The sequence below is a fragment of the Nothobranchius furzeri genome, chromosome 14 (assembly GCF_043380555.1).
Source record: "Nothobranchius furzeri strain GRZ-AD chromosome 14, NfurGRZ-RIMD1, whole genome shotgun sequence".
NCBI lineage: Eukaryota > Metazoa > Chordata > Actinopteri > Cyprinodontiformes > Nothobranchiidae > Nothobranchius > Nothobranchius furzeri.
In genome coordinates this window covers 49,558,438-49,576,125 of record NC_091754.1, presented here as the reverse complement: position 1 = coordinate 49,576,125, position 17,688 = coordinate 49,558,438, and the positions used below count along the sequence as shown (strand labels likewise).

Genomic DNA, 17,688 nt, shown 5'->3' with positions numbered 1-17,688 from the left:
AAAAGTGCTCTAAGAAATTCATTTCCTGAGCCGTGGCAATACTTTGTGATGAATACGACAGCTGTGCTGCTAAAGCCGACTGCTGTGTGTGAGCGAGTTTCAATGCATATCATCTGGCCCTGTCAAGGCCAGAAAAAACGGAAAAGTGACATTCTGCTCATTCACACTCACTCACTTGCCAAGCATTCTGTCAGAGCGTTGGCAGCTGGTGAATCGCTGCACATCCAGTGACTCGACACAATCACCCACTTCTTAAGAAGGAAATAGTTCTGTTTTGTTTGGGTATCATTTGTTTCCCGGATAATGAACTATTCAAATGTGCTGGTTCTAATGAATTACGGTTGCACGGTATTAGGAAAACACAAGATAGCGAGTCTGTCGCTGCCAAAAGTAAAAGGCTGGCTATAACATGTTTTTATTGGGCACCTTATGAACACTTAGATGGGTTTGAGTGAGATCTTTAAAGTTTTCCTTGGAAGAACAGCTTAAACTGTAGATGGCAGCCAGATTGAAGTTGGCCACCACAGCTAATCAACATTAGCGATGCAAAACTGGCTGTACCTCAGTCAGTTGCAACTGAGCTCAGATTGATGTTAGTTGAGTCATTCACACCAAATACTTAATCCCTTCATACCCTTTTAGTGGACGAGTGTGTGCAGCTCACTCCACTACAGTAATAAAAGGAACTCTGGCTATGGGGGTGTGTGCGCCCTAATAAGCCACAAGTTTTCTGTTGTACCAAACTATGTTGTTAGAAACACAAAATATTGCTGTTTATTTATAAATCTGTAATATTTAGTACATTTTTGTGATGGCCTGTATTTGTGAAGCGCCTTCTTAGGGTTCTAAAACCCCCCAAGGTTCTTCACATAATCAGTCATTCACCCATTCACACGCTGGTGGGGATGAGCTACAATGTAGGGGCTCACAGACAGAGGCGAGGCCTGACGAGCACTGGTGCCTCCGGTCCCTCCGACCACCACCAGCAGGCAAGGTGGGTTAAGTGTCTTGCCTAAAGACACAACGACAGCGTTCTCTTGTCGAAGCCAGGATGGAACCTGCAACCTTCCGATTACTGGACAACCCGCTCCACCTCCTGAGCTACTGCTGTCCCGTAGTAGCCCAGAGAAGTAAGCTGCTAATGGAAAAAGTAAATTCCCCATGTGTGCATGTATTGTTGTTTATCATAAGGCTCAGAGGCGACCATGTGCTTTTCCACCACTTACCACACACAGACCCATACTGCAAACACACACAGATAATGCTTCAGTATGAGTGTGTGATCTTGCGTGTGATGCGAGAGTTAGCTAAGTGTGTTTCATCGCTCTCGACCTTCCTGCACAGTCGAGGCTCTGCGCTCACCGACCGCCTCTTCACAGCTCTCGCCTGCAGCATTTTCAGTCTAACCTGGATAAATTTCACATTGTTGGTTTCACCAGTTGCCATGGTGAGAATGAGACTTGTGTGTGTGTGTGTGTGTGTGTGTGTGTGTGTGTGTGTGTGTGTGTGTGTGTGTGTGTGTGTGTGTGTGTGTGTGTGTGTGTGTGTGTATTTGTTTACTAGCCTGCGTACGCCACAGCAGAATTTCATGGGACATTATTTGAAGCCAATTTAGGGGGAAATGGGCTTCTGCCTGAAAAACATCCTTTTGACAAACATCCGTAATATTTTTTCTGTGTGTGATTTTCTGGTGTGTGTGTGTGTGTGTGTGTGTGTGTGTGTGTGTGTGTGTGTGTGTGTGTGTGTGTGTGTGTGTGTGTGTGTGTGTGTGTGTGTGTGTGTGTGTGTGTGTGTGTGTGTGTGTGTGTGTGTGAGTTCATAAAAGAAGCATCCAGACCTATGGCTTCAGGCTATTATGTTAATACAATCAATGGACAAAAAACTTCAATCATGTTAACCAAACACAATTCCTCCTTTCCCCATCACTCTTGTGCTTTACCTTCGCTCTTTACTCTTTGACATGATACTTAGAAGATTTATTATGGTGGGTGCACCTTCACACACACACACAAGATGTCGTCCACCTGAGTCCCTGCCTCTAATGCTTTCTTTATGCACCTCTTTGCATAATAGCCCCCATGCAACACACACACACACACACATTCTCATCCAAAGACCGAGCTTTCACCCCGACATCATATTGACACTACAGACAAAGACACACACACGCACACACACACACACACACTACTCATGGCTACCACGATGCTAACGTAAACACACACAAACACAAAGCCACTACCGTGAATGTGGGAACAGCCTCAGCTCTGATGTACTCTGGCTTCCTGGCTCCGACTCGGAGACATTAGCGCTGCTTACATTACACAGGCATACTAATGTTATGTGCTAATGTGGAACCACTGCATTGACATGCAGAATGAGTTTAAACTGGTATGTTTGAGTAAAACGAAGCAGTAGACTGGGCCTGCATTGAGTCAATTTGATGTGTTATGGTGAATTTTGTGTGTTGTTTGGGTGATATATGTTGTTTTATAATTTTTGTAGTCTGGTATTGTCTTGCTGATGTTGTATTGGTAATGCTATTTTGCATCACTTTATCACCTGAGCCAACAGAACAATAGCCTTGGTCATTCTTTGCATTTGTGGTATTCGATGCTGTTTGCATCTCTTTCGATGGCTCATTTTGTTCTGCTGAAATAGTTTTTTTCATATTACAGGTAACATGGTGCTCGTATTAAGCTGCACTTATCACTAAAGCAGTCATGAGGACTTTGTCTACATTGTTTTTAACGCATGGGTACCATGTTTTAACTCATATCAGTGGCACTGTAATTTGATTTGTATTTTATGAGAATGTGTACAACCCTCCGCACCGTCCCCTGTAGGCGTCTGAAGAGCTGATGGAAGACCCAATAAGCGATTCCCACCACCGCCATCTTGCCGCGTCAAGCATCTTGTCAAAGAGAAAAATGGAGCTGAGAGCGAGGCTGTGAGCAGATGTAGCTACAAGCTAACTGAGCTAACGGAGGTTGGTGGCCACTGTTAGCCAGGCTGAGGCCTTCCCTGGCGCAAGCAGGGGGGACAAGTTTCTAGCGCTGACGGCTAATCTGCTACCTGTCTGAAGAAATACACTCCTCGATGTCTAATGGCTTTGTTGAGAAAGATGAAGGAGCCCTGTGGCGACATACAAAGCTGAGTGAGCAGAAGCTAACGGCAGCGTGAAGCAGCAGCATGGGCTAAAGGCTAAAGCTAAGCAATGCGATAAAATACGTAAACAAATGCAGCGCGGCTTAGCATGCATACTGACAATTTGACCGTTACATTAGCTTAACAAGCATGTGAAGACTTACAGATACAAGTCGAACAGTAGCATGGATGGACAGCAGTGTGATGGTTGAGCAGCAGCAATCCAAATGAGAAGCAGCAGTATATACAGTAACCCCGGCTTTCCACAGCAGCCGTCAGCAGCACGTTACTGCAGCAGCACGTCATAGCTGCTGATAGGAACGGCTGTGGTCAACAGAACCTTTTCCACAGGAGCCGTCAGCAGCCGTCAGCAGCGCGAGTCGGCCGCGTCTCAGGAGCAGCATGTCGCGGCCTTTACGCGCCGGTTCTATTTCCTACGCGCGACGCCTCTGAAACGGGTCAAGTTCGACATTTTTGGGGAAGGAAAGACAGGAAATCGGATGCGGAAATGGAGAGAAGCTCCCGAGATTTTCAGAATAAAGAACGTACTGCCTTCCGGTCGCTTTACTTTAAAAAAGGTTACTAACTGTGCGGCCCCGTGAGAAGTTATCACCTAGCTAGCGGTCTCCTTTGTTTTTCAGGTCCGTATTGGCGATTATAAAACGGACAGAATATAAAAACACAAACATTTTGGAGCCATGTTGTAGTTTTCTCCTGCTTGTTGTTGTGTTTACTGACGAAGTCACTCGTGTGACTTCGTGCCCTGTCGGTGACAGCTGCTCCTCTGCTGCGTCGCGTCTCGTGGGAAGGGCCAAGCAGCAGCTAGACGTGCTGCTGCAGTAACATGCTGCTGACGGCTCCCGTGGAAACCCGGGGTCAGGGATGGCCGCATATACGTTGTTTTAGGCACGTCCCTGAAGACACCTTTTTCCCTCAGTTTGATCACAGCACACCCTAGTGGCCAGTAGGGATGGGTACCTTTGACATTTGAATCGATTCGGTACTAATTCCCGGTACCTAGGAATCGATACCGGTACTTAACGGTACCAATTTTCGATACTTTTGAGTGTTTAATATTTTAATTCTCTTTTATATTAAAATACACATTTTTCTCAATATATAACCATATTTGATAAATATCACGATTAATAAACAACTGTTTGTATTTTAACATCGTCTTTGTAGTTTTATAAGCTGATAATTAAACTGAAGCAAACATCTTTACTATGATCTAAATTTACTGTGTATCTTAATTCCTTTTGCTGTCCTTTTTCATTTGATTTTTCCTACTGGGAAGTTAGAATTTCCGAGGAGAAATCGAACGCACCATTAGCTGATAGTGGCAATGCAAGCTAATTTATCAAGCTAACGTTATCTTAAACTGTTTATTTAGCTGCTGGAGCAGATTAAAATGATGATGCCTCACACTTAGACCGTTGTCGCTGATTTCATCTTCACCCAATCACCCGTCGCATTTAGTAAAGTGAAGCCAAACTTTAGAGCGCGTTCATGTTCTAGTCGGAGATTCGGAATTCAGAGGAGAAAGCGATCGCACCATTAGCGGAACGGAAGCTAACATATCAAGCTAACGTTATCTTAAACAATTTATTTACCTACCGAAGCAGATTAATATGAGGATGTCTCACTTAGATCGTTGTCGCTGGTTTCTTCATCACCCAGTTACCCATCACATTTAGTGAAGTGGACCCAAGCTTTAGCGTGCATTCTTTCTACCATACTGCTCTGTTTACAACTCGCTCGCAGCGACCAACGTAACGCTCTTGCGCATGCGCAGCTGTCTTGGCAAGTTCTCGTTATGAAGGACGCGTACCGAAACGAGGCACCGTTTCAAATGACGCAAATCGGTGCTCAGTCGGTACTATGGAATTCGGTCGGTACCTTAAAAAGTACCGAATTCGGTACCCATCACTAGTGGCCAGTGGTGAACTCTGCACTGTCAATCAAAAGGACACGCACCTGATTGTTCACAATTTCGAGCTTTATTTACATCTAAACAGGCGAGTTTATCTCTGCTGTGAAGTTGGTATTTTTTACATGGGAGTCAATGGGAACTTGCTCCTTTCTGGATCCAGCCCCTAGTGGACGAGGATGGAACTGCAATGTTTGTCACTTTTGGTAGGTGGACGTTCCCCCTGGACTAAACTACTCTTAATCTAGCCTGTATGTGGTCGTTTAGAAGCCTTAGAGAGGTTTTAGTGTATTTCTGGTTTAAGAGCTGTCATATTAATATCACTAATAATGTGTTGTGCTGTATTATGGCATGAGTTAAAGAAGCAGAGGATTACTCCTGCATGGAGTTCTTTGGAACACTTATGTATGTAGTGTGTTTGTGGCGTTAGTGTGTGCTGTATCTCTGACATTGATATCAGATGACATCATATTTATAGCGTATCACTGGCGTTTTCTTTTTGATCGGCTGTGTACGTCTTTCGACAACTGCATGTGCTTCCGTCAAGTCATTCACAGCTCCTTCAGGCACAAATGTCATCTTTTCTTTCTATATCTAATTACACATGCTTGCCTACCAGGCTGGTGTGCACATCTGTGTATAATGTGTTTGATGGGATTGATGTTTATTGAGTCCATAGTTTGTTTGGACGTGAAAACCGAGAAACGAGACAATTGAAGCTGTGTTTTCTCCATCTTGTGGACGCACGCCCTGAAGGTGGACTGTTTAAGTCCCTTTGTGTTATCCATCGGGTTTCACCTCACACCAACTTAAGCGATGTCTTAGTAGGTAGTCCAGGTTTAGATTGAGTCCTTTGGCAGATCTCACAAGTGAGAGAAGTTTCCAGTAAAGAACATCAACGTTTCAGAGCAGCATTAAAGGCTAAACCATAAAAGGGACACAGAACAAGTAGAACAGGTGTTCCTGGTAGGTGTCTGGAGTTAGAGGTGGTTGCTTTTGTGCCGATGCCTTTAATACCGATCTAGAACCACAAGCAAAACCAGTCTGGACTGGTTGAGTGAGAGTGCACGTCTGCACGATCCAGTTTAGATAGCTGGGAACAGACCCCAACTTCCATTTATGTTTTAGGCCCCATTAGTGGCTTAAATTTGATTCAGACAAAGCGGAGGTCAAGGGTGACATCTGATGCATTCTTTACCATATGTAACGGATCCAGTGGGAAGACCTAAAACCTCCAGACTGGGAATAGTCAGAGGGCTACAGAAAATAAAAATTTGAGCAATGTTTTTTTTTTGTTCGTATTCTGTTGAACCACGATTAAAACGCAGTTCTCTACATAATCCCAGCGACTGTTTCCCTCCTGTCGGTGTGCGCGGTGTAGGCCAGAGGCCGTGAGGCACATTCATCTGAGTTATGCGCTGCTTATTCGTGTTCATGAGGACATACTTGCTGTTGCATTTCATGGATTTCATTCTGTTTATTCTAGTAAAACCTCAAGGCAGCACATGAAAACATGTGCGCTCTAAATGAGTTACATTTCCAGCGGACTGCTGAAATATTACCGAGGTTAAACATGCAGCCCTAAGGCCACGTGGGCTTTGAACGCAGATCCATTAACACCATTTTTTATTTACTCCCTGCCTAAATGACTCACGGTGAGGCGGTTGTGGGTTCAGAGCATTTAGCTTTTTTTAAATGTTTGTACGTAAAATCTCCATTTCAGCCTAAAATCTTCCTTCTCCTCCTCGTGTTTGCTTTTAGACGGCGCCCAGAGGAGCCGAGTCCCGACCAAGACACCGGTATGAGGAGATAGATCTGGATTACGCCGCACAACCCAGGTGAGATCTCTTTACCGTTCTGTGTGTTTTGTCCCTGAATACTGGAAATGAAGGGATAAGTCCCTCCCTTTGTGTGTGTCCCTCCTCTCTCTGGCACACACCGACACACAAGTAGTGCAGACTAATCCTCTTTGGAGCTTATAATTAAATCTGGAGTGTTTGCCTTGGGAGTATCTCCTCATCCCAGGAATAGGGCTGATCAGCTCTCCGGAGAGCGAGGCACAAGCAGGAGGATCCCTCACACGAGATGTAGAAGCTCCACTTTGGGTTTAATAGAACCGAACCCTCCCTCGGCTTGTTTCACCTGTCTCTTGTCGGATTCTACCACACACGTGCATCCATCCAATCTTAAAATGCGTATTTCCCGTGTAAGTGTACACATGCCGAGTATCTTCATGGCCCGGCTGCTAAGTGGAGCGTGGAGTGGCGTGGTGCGAGCAATGCAAGAGGAGAGGCAAAAGAGGGGACACCGGGATGGAGGGGAGGAGAGCGAGGGGAAAAGAGAGGAGTTATTTCACGGGTTATTGCCCCTCATGATATGACAGGCACTAGGGAGCACAGACATCAGCTCTGGTCTGGAGGAAATGGAGAATGTTGGAGGGAAGGACTTGATTAGGCAGCAGACGGACAGATACATCAGTCATCTCTAAGTGTGGGGACTCGGCTAAACTTTTACAGCTCTAATCACACACCTGCCATCGCTTCAGCGGGCGATTCAGTCTTCAAGTGAATCATTTCATCATTAATGCATGGTTTGTACAATTTCACTTAATTTTTCAGTTTGGGGATTGTTTCTCCTCGTATACATCCTGAGAAAGCATTAAAACCACAAGTTTAGCCGCGTTACTCAATGGGTGTTGAAGACAAAAACACTGAAGTGTCCCCGAACACGACGGTGTCGTTTTGGTGAAACGTGGAAGAAAACCAGCCGTTCTCCAGCTTAGGTAGACTTTACGGTAGGAACCCCGTCTAACGTTTAAACGAAGTCTAAAGTCAGTGATGTCATTCACTCTTTTGAAAGTATTTACAAATAAACTCTTTACTTCCACAAATTATTTTGCTATATGTAAAAATTATAAATCAGATCTTGGGTATTTAGTCTTCTGTCACTCATCTGTTACTGCTGCAGGAGGGTCAGTTTTTCCCTAAATCCCCTTGGAGTGCAGAATGTTCACCCCATTATGAGTTTGTCAAAGCTCTGCGTTGATTCTTTACGTCTGTGGTTACCATGGAGTCTCTAATAAGCCACTGGCAGCAGCTTTAACATTTCTGTTCATAGTTGTTTTTCAGACACTTTATATTTTAACATTTATGTGTAAAAATGTATTTGCTGGAATTGGATCATAATTTTCAGCAGTTTCTCTGTTCATCTTGAGTCTCACACAGAGATTTAGAATGTCTGAGTGGCTGATCCCAGTGGAACGTCTGCTCACCTGATCAGATTTGGCTCATAATAAGGCTCTAATAATGAATAAATCATGACTTTGTTTTTGTTTATTTCCCTTTTGAAGTATTTTTAGACATGACACCCATTAAATATGCGTACTTGAAATGCATATTGTACAATTAGCTCGTTTCTAGGGACGTTTGCCTCAGTAGCAAAGAAAAGAGGTGGAGGAGAAGTGGCAGCATGAGTTGGAACACCACTCAGATTCAGATGTTTGTGTTCTGGTTTCTGATGTTTTCTTCCAGAGATAAATCACAACTCCTCAGTCCTCGTGAAACTCTCACGAGCAGAAACGCACCGGCAAGGAGGAGGACGGGAAACAAATGTATTCTGGGAATGTGCTTAATAAATAAATATATATTGGGGGGGGGGGGGGGGCAGACACAGCTGAGAATTGAATGCATTTTTCAAAGTGGAGCTGAACTTTGTGCAAAATCCCCCCGGGGTCCGCCATTATTGAAAGCCATTTCCTCTCAAAATGAGTGCGGCTCCACCATTGGCCTGGCTCTCATTAGCATACATTTGGCCTGCCTTTTGTGTGGAGCCGGCTGGGGCTGCAGCTGGAGGCTGGTAGTGAAGGAGGTGTGTGTGTGTGTGTGTGTGTGTGTGTGTGTGTGTGTGTGTGTGTGTGTGTGTGTGCGTGCGTGCGTGCGTGCGTGCATGTGTGTGTGTGTGTGTGAGTGAACCAGGAGAAGTAGCAGACCATCTCACAGATGGGAGCGTATGGAGGGTAGGAAAGAGCTAGGAACGTGGGGATGAAACTGAGGAGGACGTGAAGTGTTCTGGCAGACATGTAACTTCCTGTCTTGTGTTGATAAATAACAATAAGTCATCATCGATGTATTAATATGACCGTTATGCTAACTAAATTAGGCCTAATATCTGATTTTCATGTACTGTGGATACACCAGTGATGGGGAATTGTGGCATCAACAAGTCATCTCCATGCCTTGTTTTTGTTCTGCTCAGTAACTGAACCAGGTTGATTCACTGTGCTGACTGAAATCACCTGGTTTAGTAGCTGAGCTGAAGAAAAACACGGCATGGAGATGACTCATTGATGCCACAATTCCCCATCTCTGGTACACACGCTAAGGAGGTGACAGTTGTACCGACTCACTGATAAGTCGCCATGTCTACTCTGGTTGGATAAAACCCTGATAAAGCAAGACCCCAGCTGGTATTTGAACTTGCTATAAGGCTAGACCAGGGGTCTGCAACCTGTTCCCATCAAAGAGCCATTATTACCCGTTTCCCACAGTAAAGAAAACACTGGGAGCCACAGCAGCCGCGGCGTTGTGGGCGGGGCCTACCCTCAGACAGCAGAGATCTGCTCACAACAGGTGACAGCAGCCAGTACCGGTCACTCGTGTACGTCAAAGTTATCTTTCATAAAAAGATAATCAATAAAACGATTTATATAAAGTGGAACCAGAAGTTGTAGCCCGTCTCTGCCTACAATATTTTGATATTTTTCACCCTGTTGGTGGTTTTACTGAGCAGGTGCCACTTTTGTTATACGTTTCATTTTAAAACATGTTTAGACTGTTCAGAATACAAATCCAGGCTCTGTCACGTTTGATTGTTGTAATTAAACTTGGTAGGTGGGGAAGGTCAGAAAAGGATCCGATGATTTCGTTTTTCCCTCATTTACAGTGACGGAGATAACGGCGCAGTGCGCCTGGCTCTGGTGTTAATCAAGTTAAATTTGATCTATTTTCACAAAAAAACAGAACAGTTAAAAGCAGGGCTTGTGTTGACCGGATAGTTCCCGTATTTGACCGTTTATTTTGACGGAGAAAGAATAGAAAGAATTACCCCGACGCATGCAGACGAACTGACATTTTATTCTACGCACATCGCAGATGTAGCTAAATCACTCAAGAAAAGATTCCCATCTGAACATGTGAGCTGGACACTGCTCAGCGCTGCTCGCTGTCAGTGTGTACTACATAAGGTCCACAGCGAGCTGAAGATGTGGAGAGGGGCTTGGAGCGCGTCGCAGAACCAGAGCGCATGCGGGAAGATTCCTCCGACTGAAGAGAGCGTTTTCCAAACCCTGCCTCTCAGAGAGACTTGTCACTTAGAAAATGTTCCTTGATTATGAAACTTTGGCTGAATAGCGCTTGTTCCTGTCTCCAATGTGGCGACACATCCAGGAGCCGTCTGAGGAGAAGCCCAGAATCTCTCATCCTCTTCAGCTCAGGAAGCGCCTATGATTACGCACAAGCGTGACCCGTCAACCCGGTCTCACAGTAAGACCGGGCTGGGCCTGTTCAGGTTTACGCAGACAATCTTTATATTTAGAATTGGCATACAGACGTAAAATTAATGCAGTAAAATATAAAGCATTTTATTTAAATATCCATTCATTATTTTACAAGCACAGAGAGCATCAGATGGATGGAAGAGCCCCGGGTTGCCGATCCCTGAGCTAGAGACAAGATCCCTGTCATTCAGCTAATTTCACTTAGATTTAAAGGGGACACATTATGCAGAACTCACCTTTTGTATTCTTTTGTGCTGCCATGTGGGTCTCTGCTGTCTCTATAAGATTCAAGATGAATTATTGTCATTGCACAGGTGCACTGGTGTTCAATGACATAGAAATAACACTCCAGACACACACACACAAAAAAACCTGTTTATCTATTTCCTCTCAGCGTTTGGTTTTAGGAATTATGTGCCTAAAACAAGCCGTTTTAAAAAGTCCACGTTTGTGATGTCACAAACAGGAGAGTAGCATAGAACCACCTCTCACATGCAGGAGGGAGCTACTGCTACGGGATCATAGGCACTACTCCAAGGCCATCCTGGATGTTGGAGCTTCTCAGATTATAGCAGCCTGAGTGGGACATGGGTGGGCATGGCCAGCTCCAGCTTGTTCTCTCAAAGTGACACAGCCATGAAACAGCTCATTCTGGAAGGTACTGAAAATGCATGAACAAAACTGCTGAAACTGCTCTATGTGAGAGGAATTTAGTGCAAAGGTCTTCATAAACATATTTGGTATTGACCATAGAGCTGTTATTACTTTAACTAAATGTCATGATATGCCTCCTTTAAAGCTTTTAGGGTACATTTGCTGTACTTATTCTTTGTTGTTGGCCTTGGAGTTATAGGGGATAATTTTGTACCTTTGGAGTTTAACGTGATGAAATGAAACCTCAAGTTCCCTGTGATAGAGCAGGAAGGCTTCTGTTGGTGTTTTCTTCCAATAGATGAATGAAATCCTCACTTGGGTCAGTTATCACTAGAATCTGTCAGATTTTACAAATCTGCTGTTTTGGTTTAAAAGTTTTTAGTTTTAGTTGGTGGCGTGTCCATGAATGCAGAAAGATTAGCAAACTGTCATCTGTCATCTTGCTCTAGGCCCGGCTCATCTTTGGTTTTATGTACTTGAGTTTAAATATATGCAGCCAAACGTTAAACTGCAACAGGGTTCTCTTTCCTCCAGACACGGAGAGTGGAGTTGAGACCAAAAAGTTCTATTTTGGTCTCACCTGACCACACAACTTTCTCCCATGCCACCTCTGGATCATCCAGAAGGTCAGTGACAAACTTCAGACGGACCTGGACATGTGATGACCAGAGCAGGGGAACCTTCCGTGAGATGCATGATTTTAAACTATGACAGCGTAGCGTTCTACCAATAGTGACACGTGAAACTGCTCATAGCTCTCTTCGTGTCATTGACCAGCTTCTCCTGTGTAGTTCTGGGCTGATTCTTCACCTTTCTTATCATTAGTGGTAACCCACGAGATGAGGTCTTGCAAGGAGCCCCTGTCTGAGGGAGACAGTCAACTTTAGCCTCTTCCATTTTCTAACTATTGCTCCAACAGTTGATCTATTTTCACCAAGCTGCTTGGCGGTTGCTCCGTAGCCTTTTCCAGTCTTGTGGAGGTCCACAGTTTAGTCTCTGGTGTCTTTTCACAGCTCTTCGGTCTTCCCCATGGTAGTAGTTGGAGTCTGACTGACTGTGGGGTGGACAGGTGTGTAGGGTTTGGTAAATTGAGTGTTTTAAGAGCTTAATATATATTACCTCTACTTATGACCAATAAGCTGTGATACTCTATCTAAATATAGAATATCAACCTGCTTGGTCTTTACGGTGTTTATCAGAAGATTCTAGGCTTCTTTATTTATTAGGGGATTGTACACACTTTGTTTTGACTCAGAAAAGAGTCAGGTTTATAAAAGTAAGAATTTATTTTACCAACAATTAAAACATGACAAGTTAACTAACATTTACTGTGATGGATGGAACTAGATGTGATGTATAAACCTATGTGTGAATGCGGTGTTAGTCAGAACTTCCGTATCTAGGAGAGCTGAGTTCTGGATGTAAAAGAATTTGGTTTGCGTTAAGCTATGAAGTTGATTATTATCAAAAACACATAAGACGCTATCTGTGTGTCTACTTCACCCGTTCTCGGAGACCCTCTTGGTGGATCCGAAGGTCAGAGAGGTCGGATGACCTCTGGCACTGAAGGGCTGTAGAATACCGTGACACCGACTCTTCAGTCCAGAGATGTCTCGGGTCACGACAGATGGATGGAACCGCGTGTCTGGGACTCTTTAAGGAGTCTAAACAATATCAGCTTGTTCTGCAGGAACTGTTTCTGTATCAGCTTTGCAGGTGCAAAAAGATTTAGACGACGTGTCAAAAGCTTTGATGGTTAAAGAGGTTTTTGCTTCAGAGGGCCGGTCTGAAGCTTTCTCTACAACTGAGGAATCACCAGAGTGATCTGGTTTTAACGTTCTCATGTTATGATTTATGTAGCCAACCAGAGGTTGACAAGTTTGAGGAATATTACCAAGAATCTCAGAAACACGTCTTCCTTGATACCGGATGCTCTGATCTGGGGTAAAGGACTATCTATGTGTCACGTGTTTAACTTTACTTTGTCCTTGTGTGAGTGCAAATGGTGATGACCTTGTCATATAAACATGCTGAAAAATATTTCAGTCACTGTAATGATAACATAACATTCATTTCAAACTTCAATCATTGAGCACAGATTAATGAAACATTTCATTATATTATAATTATAAGTAGTAATAAACACATGTTTATTTAATGATTATCTAGCTTATAAGTTGTAGAAGTTCATATCTGATTCAGGAAATCCGGGCTGCGAGTGTTCCTTATATGGAGGCATGAAGAGTCCTGAAAGATTGGACCTTGAGGAGAGAACATTATTGTTGACATTTTGTTATCTGTGTTCAGAGCTGCAGAGACTCTGAGCTCCAGCTGGTGGGATGAAAGCAGGCTGATTTAAAGGGAACACATGCAGTCTCGTGTCTCCATTTTGACCAGATGTTGAATGGTCAAGCTGTACCTAAAAACTGACCATTGCTGGATGTTACAGGTGTCTTTAACAAGCTCAGACAGGTGCTACTAATTCAGATTAATAAGTAGAGTAGAGGTATGCTTTATGAAGGCAGAGTAACAGGTCTTTGAGAGTCAGACTTCTTGCTGATTGCCAGGTGTTCATATGCTTGTGTGCAGCAGTGCAATACAAATAAATTCTTGAAAAATCATACAATCTGGTTAGGATGCCTCCTGAATGCCTTTTTTGTGAGATTTTCCGGGGAGGACCTGGGATGCGCTTGATGGACTATATTTCTTGGCTGTTCGGGGAACGCCTTGGGGTTCCCCAGAGGAGCTGGCCCAAGTGGCCGGGGAGAGGGAAGTCTGAGCCTCTCTAGTTAGACTACTGCCCCCGCACCAGACCCCAAGTAAGCGGCTGAAAATGGATGGATGGGAAATCCTACAAAGGTGATTTCCTGATTTTGTTTTAATGCTGTCTCTCACAGTGGGATTGTGTCTACAGTGTGAATTTTAGACTTCAAAAGAAGTTCAACTACATTGTTTTGCACATTAGCCAGTATTTTTACAGTTGACCCTCATTTTAGTTTCAGTTCGGTTACCAATCCCTCCCTGAAAGTTCACACTCAGAAACTAAAGTGAGCCAGGTTCTAGACGGATCCAGGTGGGACTCCTATAATAATACAGATGCTATTTAAGTTTATTTTCTTTGGAGAACTGTTGTTTGTATCTTAAATAATTTATCTTCTTTTTGGCCTTTATAGATGTTTTTCATTTAGTTCACCACAGTCCTGTTTCTGAGACTTTTAAAGCCAAACCGAACTGCCTCTTCATGGTAAACCAGTACACAATGGCACTGAAAACTATTCGATTCACAATGTTTTGAGATTATTCAGAAACCCCCACACAAATGCTGTTTTGCCAACATTCACGGTCCATTACAATCCAGGCATGGATGCATATGATGCTGGCGGTAACGGCCGGTAAGTTGCCTTGAAGGGAGGTTGTAGAATTAGTGAAATCTGTTTACACCGTGTTAAGGATCATTTTGATTAAGAACCAACTTTCAGCTCACAACAAAGTCAGTTTTTCTCACAAGGAAACAAAAACTAGACCAACTTAAAGCCTTGTTATCTGCTTCTTTTTACTGCCCTGGAAACGTTACCGCAGCTCAGAGTGTGGCTGCTATAAATCAGGTTCTGTTGGGCTTTTCTCACAATCTCGAACCAGAAACCTGAAGGAGATGATGCCAGTGGAAGAAACCTAGAGCCTCGTGCTGGAACAGGGTCCTGAGGCTACTGCACAGCCGCCAGCAGGAGAAGCTGGAGACTGGGAAAAGAGGATTTGGAAAGGAGTCTGGAAGTGGAGAGGTTTGCCCCAGGGAGAGTACCGTTTTGGCTTTGACCATTAGGACCTGGGTATATCCCAGCCTCCGGATGGGCGTACGCTTTGGGACGCTCACACAAGGCCATATGGAGAACATTAACATCATTACCAGTTCAAAGCAGCACAACGGCCCCACTCCTGGTTATCCAATCAGAACCGCCCCTGACCCTCTGCCCTGAGGTGATTGGATTAGAAGGTCAGGTTGGCACAGCGCTGTAGCGAGCCCAAGCTGATTATTGGCTGATTAATGTGCAGCTGAGTTGGAGAACTTCAATCAGAAACCTCTCGAGGATGTCCTCACATGTTGACAATAAACACAGACCTAATGCAGGTCCACACAGGGTCACATTCAGTCGTTCTGAGATCCTCTGAAGACCTCTAGCCGATATCTGATTACAGTCCTTCATTTCTGAGGAGGCTCTCGTGTTTATTGTTTAGGGAGCGCGCTCCTTCAGAACCACGGGCAACTTCTTGATTGTCCACGGCTCGTTGAGGATCCATTAGTATGTGAGGAAGAACTCTCAAGCACTTCCCATTTCTCCTAAAACCATATTTTATCCCCACTAATGTCCTATTTTCCCTGGTAGTTTAGTTCCGTCAACCGCATTTATTGCTGGATTTTATCATTTGAACCTCCATAATTCGGTTTGGCTGGAGCTCCTGCTGAGTTCATACAGCTTATCTTTTAAATTTTTCTGGGTCAACAGAGGAATCGTATTGTTGCAGGCCGTCTTTATTAAGCCCTGCTTCTTCCAGCTTCATAAGATCAACCTGCTGCCGTCCAGCTGTCCCATGACTCACTTTAAACTTCCTCAACTCAGTTATCGTCTCTGCAAGCCGCTTCGCTATTCTAGAGCTCGGAGTGCTGACGTGTTTTCAGACTCTTGATGGCCCAGGATGCTTGCTGATTGGTTTAAAAGTTGACACGACCCGAGCTTGATGCTTAAATAATAAAAACAAATGATCGGCCCGAGAGCGGGTGAAGCGGTGTGATTTCCTGCGAGGTGGTGGTCGTCTTTATGAAGCCGCCGGCTCCTCGGGTGTGCAGGAGCTTCGTTGTTTGTCGAGCTAACCCCGTTTGCGCTCAGACACGTAATAGAATCAGCCGTAGGAAATGAAAGGGCTTAAAGCAGCTCTGTCACACGCTCGGCTCAGGCTCTACCTGTTTACATTTACTCCTCTTTCTCTGCTTTCCACCAATTCAATCAATCCCACCATCCGCGTCTCTCTGTCACTTCTGTTTAGATCCCTTCGTCTTTTCTCCCCCGCCGTTTCTCTGGTCCGTGTGCCAGAAAGCCAAATCAGCGTAAATAAAACAAAAAGCGTTGGCGCTCCCTCTGAGCTCAGTTAGAAAAATAAGATCGTCATGTAAAAAAAATCTGCATGACGTTCAGGATCGAGTAGAAAAAAGCAGAGGAGTCGGCGTGAATTCAGATGTTTTTATTGGCCTGAAATGAAAATGGAAGCCCCGTGGAGGGAACTGTTTCTATACTGGAACACAAATGTTCGTGCATTCAGTGAAAAATGGATTTCCATCTGTTTCCATCATCAGCTCTTTCTCTGCTGGTTTTCTCCCGGGACGTCTCCATTACACGATTCCTCTCAGTGTCCAAAAAGTAAATCTGACCTTTGACTCCTTTCCTCGTGTGTGCTTCAGCTCTTATAGCCACGAGTTGATGTCTCTGTGGAGAAACGCCACTAAAAATGTTCACATCAGCACGTTTAAATATGGAACCTTAGGGTTAGGGTCAATAAAGCATTTGTTCTTTTATTCAGTGGAAATAGGAGAAACCAGCGAGACTCGAGCAATCTCACATTGAAAAAGCAGAGATTAGCTTTGAGCTAACCGCTAACACATGCAGGGGTACGGCCACGGTGGACTATTGTCCTAAAACAACTCATAATAGAAACTTTTATATCATTGTCACTTTCCTAACTGAAACTTTCTTAAAAGCAAAATAAAACGATTAAAGGTAAAGAACATAAATCTTAACTTTACACAATAAAAGCTTGAGGACATTGAGTAAAGCTAATGTGGGTAAACCTCAGTTAATATATTTAGATCACATTTACCCTTTCTCCATCTTTTTGCTACCGTTAATTGATTCAAGCAGTTGTTTATCTGTGCATTTACCCCTGAGTCTAAAGCCTGGTTCATGCTTCTCCGTCAGCTCCGCAAGGGACAGACACGCACGGATTGACGGAAGCTGCTCTCGTACTTCTCCGTCTCCTGGAGAGTGTTGCAAAGCAATTCCCCGGCAGGACAACAGAGGGCGTAGCGCTGTTCTGTGGTATCCTGTCATGTATCGGTCCAAGATCGTGTGTTTATATTGCGTTTTTTTGTATATAAGAGACTTTTAACACGGACATATTTGTCCCTCATCCTCCTCCACCTCTTCATGCGCTCGCCACCTCTAAACCCACGTTTCCTGTCATTTCCGTCCACAAATAAAAGGCTTGCTGCGCATCTGTTCACTCCTCCAATCACGGGAGAATTAAACATTCATGTTTTTAGAGTTTTTTCGCAAGGTATTCTCCAAGCTGCTCCGTGTCTGCCGCTAGTTCTCCTCGGCTCTCTTTATGTTTTTTAGGGCGCAACGGTGACGGT

The 17,688-nt window shown here is 44.2% G+C and overlaps 1 protein-coding gene across 5 annotated transcripts in view; it reads left to right on the top strand.

Moving 5' to 3' along the window:
• pard3ba (par-3 family cell polarity regulator beta a) overlaps positions 1-17,688 on the top strand; it is a 247,550-nt gene that overhangs the window by 217,638 nt on the left and 12,224 nt on the right. For all 5 annotated transcript variants that reach the window (XM_054743134.2, XM_054743136.1, XM_054743138.2 and 2 more), the window contains one exon: positions 6,839-6,915. In XM_054743134.2, coding sequence (XP_054599109.1) covers positions 6,839-6,915 — 77 coding nt within the window. The remainder of the gene's footprint in view (positions 1-6,838; positions 6,916-17,688) is intronic.